The 9,504-nt window shown below is 46.5% G+C and overlaps 1 protein-coding gene across 1 annotated transcript; it reads right to left on the reverse strand.

Annotated features, from left to right (window-relative positions):
* Positions 1 to 222: 222 nt before the first annotated feature.
* On the reverse strand, positions 223 to 9,428 carry FRG1 (FSHD region gene 1). Its single transcript, XM_053278807.1, has 9 exons — positions 9,265 to 9,428; positions 7,912 to 7,979; positions 7,081 to 7,203; positions 6,318 to 6,372; positions 5,337 to 5,451; positions 4,442 to 4,546; positions 3,720 to 3,811; positions 2,019 to 2,129; positions 223 to 368 (listed from the first exon to the last, which is right to left on the reverse strand). The coding sequence occupies exons 1-9, from the start codon at positions 9,324 to 9,326 to the stop codon at positions 332 to 334; spliced, it is 768 nt and encodes a 255-aa protein (XP_053134782.1). The 5' UTR covers positions 9,327 to 9,428; the 3' UTR covers positions 223 to 331.
* Between the last annotated feature and the right edge of the window lie 76 nt (positions 9,429 to 9,504).

Genomic DNA, 9,504 nt, shown 5'->3' on the forward strand with positions numbered 1-9,504 from the left:
TCATTTCTAAACCCAGCATCATATACCAGATCGTACAAAGATTTTACAGCTTATATGGTATGGACGTTAAGGTGGGCACCTTAACTTGGAATGTACATGCTTTTTATTTATATCCTGCTCTGCTTTCCCGATATGGCTTCAGATCAGCCCATGGACGTTGACAGGTAACGCATCCACCATTTTAAACATAGACATTTGACTCCGCAAAGAAGAAACCAAGACTTCACATAATTAAAATTTACTCAGACAGAAACATTTCGTTCAAAAGAATCCACACACAGAAGAGCCACCAGTGAAGGGAAAGAAAAGTAAAGGCCAGCCATTACTTGGGCTATTTGCAGTATCGGTCAGCTTTCAGCTTGGCTCTCCTATAAGAAACAAGAAAAAGATGAAAATGTTTATACACCACAAACCAATAAAGCAGAATTGGTGCTAAAGAACCAGGGTTTGTTCTCCATTCATTTAATGATGGATCGACCACATTCACCACTCATTAAATGCAACATTAAGTGAGGCTGTGCTCATGTGGAACAGCCATAGGGAACACAACTGTACCTGGACTGTACCATTTCATACCAATGGTGGTAGTGACATTACCACAAATATGTACTACTTTTCAACAGAAGTTTCCATAGAGAAATAATAAAGAAAGATGGTTCCCTGTCCCCAAAGGGCTCACTATCTAAAAAAGAAACATAACACCAGCAACAGCCACTGCAGGGATGCTGTGCTGGGGGTGGATACGGCCAGTTGCTCTCCCCCTGCGAAATAAAGAACCACATTTTTAAAAGGTGCCTCCTTGCTCAGTTAGCATTCCCCCATTGAGGAGAAAAGTCACCACATATAGAAAGCTATCATGTCAGGGAGAAGGCTGGGTTAATTCCATTCTTCCTATATCTTGGTTTCTTTTTAAAAAGGGCATTCAATCATGCAGTAACATAAGAACAGCCCTGCTGGATCAGACCCAAGGCCCTTCTAGTCCAGCATCTTGTGTCCCACAGCGGCCCAGCAGATGCCTTTGGGAAGCCCACAGGCAAGAGGTGAGGGCAGGCCCTCTCTCCTGCTGTTGCTCCCTGGCAGTGAGTATTTAGAGGCATCTTACCTCCGAGGCTGGAGGTGGCCTATAGCCACCCGACTAATACCCATTGATAGACCTGTCCTCCATGAATTTATCTAAACCCATCTTAAAGCTGGCCATCACTACATCTTGTGGTAGAGCATTCTACAAGCTGATTATACATTGTGTGGGAAAGTCCTTCCTTTTGTCAGTCCTAAATTTTTTGGCCATCAGTTTCATGGGATGAACCCTGGTTCTAGGGTTACGAGGGAGAAAAATTTCTCTCTGTCAACGTTTTCCACACCATGCGTGATTTTGTAGACCTCGATCAAATCTCCCCTCAGTCCTCTTTCTTCTAAACTGAAAAGCCCCAAGTGTTGTAGCCTTGTCTTATAAGCAAGGTGCTCCGGGCCCCTGATCATCTCAGTTGCCCTCTTCTGCACCTTTTCCAGTTCTACAATGTCCTTTAGGAGGTATGGTGACATGGTACTCCAAATGTAGCCGCACCATCATTTTGTAGAAGGGCATTATAATTTTAACTTTTTATTCTCTTTTAGATTGTGTTTTAAGCTTTGGACACTGCCTAGAAATGTACAAACCAGACGGTATAGAGATATGATCAACAAATAAAACATTCAGAGTTTTATTTTCAATCAGTCTTACACCAATATTCTGAAAAGTCATAGTCCCGAAACAATTTTAGCAGCTTTCGTCAGTTATCTGTGTAGACCTCAGGGTCATCCAACAGCGAGAAAGCAAAAGCTGAATGTGTGTTTATAAAACCGGCTTGTGTGGTGCTGTATTTCCACATTTGTTCGGTCATTTGAACAACTCACCTCAGCCTCGAGTTCTTGCTAGCACTGGTACTTGGTAACTTTGATCAACATCTTACAGGGGATACATATGACAGGTGGCATATAAATAAACAACCAAGATGCTCTCCCAATGTGAGGATTAATACCTGTCCAACAGGGCCTCATGGAAAGTGCCTTCCTTCCTAGCTTTCTTCAAAGCTTTGCCGTCTTCTTCACTGACTCGAAGCTTACGGTCTTGAAAACTCTGGAACTTCTTCCTGGAAGGAAAGCACAGGCAGACACCCTCACTTGATCCCTGCCCAGGCATTACAGGAACATAAAAAGGGAATTTATGCTCACGTACGGCATGTACAGATGACGCACCGAAAAGCCTTACCCACACAGCCTCACGGCATTCGTCTGAAGTGGCAAACGTCCTAACTGTGATGGAGCCTGGTTCCATGACTGAAAGGCTGGGGGTGGAGAGGATGTGCACGGCATCATGGGGGCAGGATTGCTGGTACAGGTGAACCCGGGTATTCGGGGCGGGGGGGGGGGGTTCCGTTCCCCACCATTATCACGGATAAGGAAACCATGAATACCGAGTTTAAGTCTATGGAACTGCGGGGGGTTAGGTTTCCAGGGGGCCCCAAATCACAGGGGAAACAGCAAACCACGTTAAAATGCCCCCCCCCGCCAAATAGTGCCCTACTGTGTTCTCCAGCCTCTTGCTGCCCAGCAGTGCCCACCAGAAGTCTGAATGCATTTTCCCACAAGTGGAAAAAAAGAGGGATTTTTTTGTCCCACATGAGCCACAAAATAGCTTCTCTTAATAAAATGGCTGCCAGAAATGGCCTCCGAGGTCATTTCCAGCAATCTCTCAACTGTGGAGAGGAAAAATTAACCCCATTTCGGCCAGTTTGGGTTTTTTTGGTCTATGCTGAGGTCAGGCGTCAAACACTTGACTGTGGATACGCGAAACCACAGGCGTTGGATCTGCATATAGAGAGGTCCACCTGTACTCTCTTGGGATGGTACAGTGTCTTTAAAAATTTCTCTCTCTCTCTCTCTCTCGCTCCAGGGCTTTGAATAAAACATTTGTAGTACACACCAGGGATTTTGAGTTCCACTGATGCATGATAAACAGTAGGCTCACAACCAGATGTTCCTGGGTAAGAAAAGGATTAAACCCAGGCCGGCTAGGGCATCAGGAGTCATCCTGACCCAGCATCTCCAAACCTGGGTAGCCCAGGCTAAAAGTGAGGTAAGAGGGGAAAAGAGCTAATTTTCCTCTTCCTCGGGTCGTCTGGGCTGCTGCCACTTTTAGACTGCTCCTGGGTGGCCATGTTAACCATAAAGTTTTGAGGCTTGCGAGGCCAGGGAGAGGAGTGCCGTTGCTGTATTAAGGGCCGCCTCTCAGTGGCTCATGCAGTGCATTGTGGGATACCGGAGGGCCCAGCTTGGCTTCCCCCACTCCGGATCTCAATTATGGAGATCGCTTGTGCTGTCCATGTGGGTGCACATATGGCAGAGTCATGGAACAGAGCCATGAACTCCCTGAAGGCCAAAGCCCTAGAGTCATGGGGCTGTGGCCTTCAGGGGGCAGGAAGGTAGTATCCTGCCTCCCTCCAGCTCCCTGCTCCGTTTGGCCCTGTGGTGCAATGTTTCCAGAGGGAAGACTGCTTCAAGAGCTCGTCCCCTTCCTCAACGCAAGTAATTTGCAGATGGGCAAGTGCTAGCAGCATATGGAATTGATGCTCAGCCATCAGGTCCCAAGGCCTTTTAAGGATTCTCAGACAGGGACACAGAGCTATGTTGCGCTCCGAAAAAACTTGCTTTTACTGATAATCACGGAGGCAGCTACGTACACATAGTTTATTTCACACTGCTTGACGTTTCCTTTGTCTTCTTCTGGAATGTCGTCTTTCCGCTTGGCTTCTCTTTCAGTGCACGTCCGGATCTAGGTGTAAAAAGGGGGACTAACTTTAAAGTCGACGCCAAGACATCGCCCGCCATATATCTAGGTTTGCCTCGAAAATCAAGTTTTTGAGAGTTCTGCTTTTCACTTCACAAGGTATGAGAATGCAACGATCACTTCTGGAAACAAAAAGTCTGTTTGGATAAAAGTTTGTTGTAAGGCCTTTGCAGTTACACTGTGTACATACGCACACACACACACACCCGTATTGGAAGGGAGAAATAAATTGCTCTAGCCAGTTAATTGCTGCTGGGTTTTAACTGCTGCCACACACATTTTTGCTACATTAAGGGTACTGCCTGCCTTCTTATCTGAAAGGAGGAACGTACTGTAAAATTCATCATCTTTGGTTTGTTTCCTGATCCTGGGCTGTAATAATCTGAATCTACGTTGTACACACAGAGACTGAAGAAATAGTTATGTTTCTGTGACACTAGCAAATTTCTCAACACTTGTGGACACTCTATTGGAGGAGGTAGGGGTGTATAATACAAGAGATACTGCGGGGGGAAGTTAGAGAAACCACTGGAGTCTCTCAGGCACATAATGCTCATCTCAAAGAGTAACATACCGACGGATCCAAGAACGACACACACAGATCACAAAAATTACCTTCAGCATCTCCTCGTTTCCTGCAGCTTTGCTTTTGGCTACTATATCGCCATCGTCACTGCAGCTGATAAAGCAGCTATTTGCTGCCAAAAGAGCCATCTTCCCCTGCAGGGGAAATAACAAAGCCAAATTTGCAATGCTATGCCAGTAAGAACATAAGAGCAGCCCTGCTGGATCAGGCCCAAGGAGGCCCATCCAGTCCAGCACCCAGTTTCACTCAGTGGCCCACCAGATGCACCTGAGAAGCCCATAGGCAAGAGGTGAGGACATGCCCTCTCTTCTGCTGTTGCTCCCCTGCAACTGGGATTCAGAGGCATCTTGCCTCTGAAGCTGGAGGTGGCCTGTAGCCACCAGACGAGCAGCCATTGATAGACCTGCCCTCCATGAATTTGTCTAAGCCCCCTTTAAAGCCATCCAAACTAGTGGCTATCACCACATCCTGTGGCAGAGAATTCCATAGGCTAATTATGTGATGTGTGGAAAAAAAGACTTTTTTATTGGCCCAATATTCCTAAGTAACGTCGGTGCATGGAACCAAAATTTCCCTAAAGTTGACATGTCCATTTCATTATGCACGTTTAAAGTGACAATTCCTCATTTTACGAGCATCACAAAAACTGCATATGAAAACGTGAACTACAACTAAATCGGGCAGTTGCAGATCAGCGTCGGCGCCACATTTAAACATCCATGAAATTGTTGTCAGAGATATGAAACTAGTTCTGCTCCTCGACAATAGCCACTCTGGAAATCTTGTTAGGGCTTCACAATGCTGGACCCCTCACTGACAGGCTATCAATTATGCCCCGTTTGTTAGAGATAAAAGGAACCATAAAGTAAAATCAACACATCATAAGTGTCAAGGACGACAACAGAACATTCTAGCGTAACTTGCCTCTTGAAAAACCGGTTCCCACTGCTCTCGGGAACCGATCGCGTCAGAACGTCCAATAACCAGTCCGTCAGAATTAATGCCAAGGTATTTGCCATAGCCCGACTTCAGTGCAATTCTTGGAGAGAGAAAATACAATAATAACTTATTAATAACTGGTCAGATCATTACCGAGATTGGTGGTGTGTTCCAGGAACCTTGAGTTTCCTTGGCAGCTTAGCAGGGATTCCACGATGAAATCAGCAACAGTAAAACTGCTTCCCCGCCACTATCAAAGTTTCCCTGGCATGGAGAAAAAGCGAGTCCTGGGTCTGTTCTAAGCCAGTAGTTCTCACAGGAAGACAGAGGCTGTGAGGTCCAACAGGCCAACCAGGGTTCCATCTGAACTGATCAATACACAAACCAATGTCCTAGGTATGTTCAAAAGGAATTTTGTCATAACTTTGGATACTGATGAGATTGAATCTTGGATGGACTTTACAAAGGTTCACAAGAAGCTGCCACATACCGAGACAGACCCTTGGTCCACCTAGCCCAGTATTGCCTTCACAGCAGCTTGTCCAAGGTTGCAGGCAGGAATCTCTTTCAGCCCTATCTGGAAATGCCAGGGAAGGAACTTGGAACTCTCTGCATGCAAGCATGGAGGTGCTCTTCCCAGAGTAGTTCCATCCCCTAAGACAATGCTCACATAGTATCCCATTCAAATGCAAACCAGGACAGATCTTACTTAGCAAAGAATATTTATCTCACTCACTCACCCACTCTCTCTCTCTCTCTCTCACACACACACACACACGAAAAGATCACACAACTTACTTTGACTCTCACATACAATGCAGCCACACCAGTTTATTAAAGGGGCAGAATATTGTTACAAAAGCTAATTGAAGAGAAGACATCTGGAGAAAAAAAAATGTATTCTTATACAGAGAAACCCAAAGACATCTAGTTAATCATCCTGTTAAAGCCCAGGAAAGTAATTACCTTGTATCAGACAGCTTGACGGCTGTGAATTGTTCAGGAGGGTTCGGACCTTCATCTGAAGATAATAATAATAAAATTAGGTATAGGGCGGAAAAATCCTGTCAATGCTTACCGATGCATGAGACCCAGAAAACATACCAGAGACACAGTTTACCTTGCCAGGCTGATTCTGTATGTTTTACTATGCAATTGCAGTTCTCAAAAGGAAGCATTCAGCCAGAGGGCTAGGAGGTTGCATCCTCTGCCTCCTAGGAAGGACAGCAGGGAAAAACAGAAAACAAGCCTGGCCCCAACCATCGGCCAGGTAAGAGGCAGCTGCAGGGAGTCTACTTCCACTCTCTCTGTTATAAGGAACTCTTTGCTCCACATCTGCCTGGGGGTGCCAGATCGAAGAGGAAGCTGCTTCTGACCTCTGCATCGGTCCAAGGGCTAAAGGCTGGTGAGCGGGTGGGCGTATGTCTGGTTCTGTTGGTTTTTAAGAAGTTACTGGAATTGCATGGGTCGGACAGGGCTACCCCAGATGGGGCTGAAGTGCCCGAACTGTTCCCGATCTCGGCACTCCACCCCGAGCAGCCCTGGTTAAAATTCCAGACTAAAAATGAGGAAGGAGAAGCACCAGCAGTCCCATGGTGAGCCATCGAGGACGGCCGAGGATATTTGTGGCTTAGTAGAGCTGATGCAATGGGGTAATACATCTTCTAAAAATCAGGCTTACTTGTAAAAAAAGAGAGGATGAAATGGAAACGTCTTCAACAATACCAACCTTTGTGTGGGGCTCCGAGGGTGAAGAGGCCGTTGTCAAGAGCACTGATATAAGTCCCACTACCCATCTCTATGGCGACAGTTCCTGTGATTTCTCCAAAATTTGACACTGTCCACCAGCCTTCTAAAAGAAGAGGAAACAAAACCAAGACAGGAACACATTTATGGCCCTTTTCATCGTATAAGGAGGACAGTAATTGCATATCAAACCACCTTATGACACAGCGGGGAAATGACTTGACTAGCAAGCCAGAGGTGGCCGGTTTGACTCCCCCGCTGGTCTGTTTCCCAGACTATGGGAAACACCTATATCGAGCAGCAGCGATCTAGGAAGATGCTGAAAGGCATCATCATCTCATACTGCGTGGGAGGAGGCAATGGTAAACCCCTCCTGTATTCTACCAAAGACAGCCACAGGGCTCTGTGGTCGCCAGCACACTTTACCTTTAATTGCATATCAGGAATGTTTTGGAGATATCGAGCATAGGAACGTAGGAAGCTGCCTTATACTGAGTCAGACCCTTGGTCCATCTAGCTCAGTATTGTCTACACAGACTGGCAGCAATTTCTCCAAGGTTGCAGGCAAGAGTCTCTCCCAGCCCTCTCTTGGAGATGCCAGGAGGGAATCTGGGACATTCTGCATGCAAGCAGGCAGGTGCTCTTCCCAGAGCAGCCCTATCCGCTAAGGGGAATATCTTACAATGCTCACACATGTAGTCTCCCATTCAAATGCAAACCAGAGCAGGCTGTAAGAAACCCCCCTTCTTGTAACCGTAATAATTCCCACTACTTGAGCTCTTCATGTACCTCCACAGAAAAAAAGTCAGCTTACCAACAATATCCAGCTGATCTTTGGCATCTTCTTCTCTTTTCCTTCCCTTATCTTTGTTTTTCTTCTTACTACAAAAGGAAGCACGAGAAAAGTAAACTAGCAGTATGCCTTGCATACAGCCACCTAATGGTGCAGCAGGGAAATGACTTGACTAGTAAGCCAGAGGTTACTGGTTTGAATCCCTGCTGGTGTGTTTCCCAGACTATGGGGAACACCTATATCGGGCAGCAGTGATATAGGAAGATGCTGAAAGGCATCATCTCCTACTGCACGGGAGGAGGCCATGGGAAACCCCTCCTGTATCGCTAGGGCCTCTTTGCTTGATTGCCTTTCAAAGCCTTTCAGTAGACTTAATAAGGAACCTATGTAAAACCTAGAAAAATCCAAGGTAAACACTATAAGGCCAGGCAAGGAATGATCCGAGAAGCCCTCATGATAGCAAAATGGAATGGCCACATTCAGAGCCTGCATGTTGCCAAACAGTTACAACTGGGAACAAAACTACTAACAAAAATAGAGGAAAACCACAAACTCCCCCAAAGAGCTCACAGCTCTCTAGTAGCAACATAGGAAGCTGCCATAAATTGAGTCAGACCTTTGGTCCATCTCGCTCAGTATTGTCTACAAGCAGCTTCTCCAAGGTTGCAGGCAGGAATCTCTCTCAGCCCGATCTTGGAGATGCTGCCAGGGAGGGAACGGGGAACCTTCTGCATGTAAGCAGGCAGGTTTTCTTTCCAGAGCGGCCCCAAACATCTTCCAGTGCTCACACTTCTCGTCTCCCATCCAAATGCAAGCCAGGACAGACCCTGCTTAGCAAAGGGGACAAAATTCATTCATTCAGTTTCTATACCACCCTTCCAAAAATGGATCAGGGCGGTTTACACAGAGAAATAATAAATAAATAAGTTGGATCACTGTCCCCAAAGGGGTCACAATCTAAAATGAAACAGAAGACAGACACCAGCAACAGTCACTGGAGGGGTGCTGTGCTGGGGACGGATAGGGCCAGTTACTCTCCCCCTGCTCAATAAAGAGAATCACCACATTAAAAGGGTGCCTCTTTGCCAAGTGAGCAGCAGGGGTTCCATGCTGGCTGCCACAAGACCAGCTCCCTTGGCAGTTGCAGTCTCTAACTCACAAGCACCATCCTCTTAATCGCAGATGTGCTCTCTGAACAGCTAAGGGGACACTCTGTATATGCTCAGAGGCACTTGCCAGGACCATTTCTCGGACCCATCACTGAAAACAGGTCCCGTGGCCGAGATCCCAGACCCTGAGCAAAGGCTATAGATTTCCTTTTTGCTTTTTCCAAAAATAGGGGACTGTAGTAGGAAGAGGGAGAAAAAACCTCACCTTTTCAGCTTCGCCCCCTTAAGAACCAGCTTGGTCGATTTAACACAGGTATATTCCGCCATATTTGTTTGCGTACGGAAGCCGCTGGAGGACAAACGCCGCCCATTAGCCGGTGGTACGGTGTCTCCCAAGGGACACACTTTGCTGCTCTGTCTTGCCTGCCAGATAGTCTGAGCATGCGTAAAAGAGAAAGTGAAGCTGTTGCCCTTATATGTTGTTGGACTCGGTTCCTTCAAGTTG

This window comes from Hemicordylus capensis, chromosome 14, assembly GCF_027244095.1.
Source record: "Hemicordylus capensis ecotype Gifberg chromosome 14, rHemCap1.1.pri, whole genome shotgun sequence".
Classification (NCBI taxonomy): Eukaryota; Metazoa; Chordata; class Lepidosauria; order Squamata; family Cordylidae; genus Hemicordylus; species Hemicordylus capensis.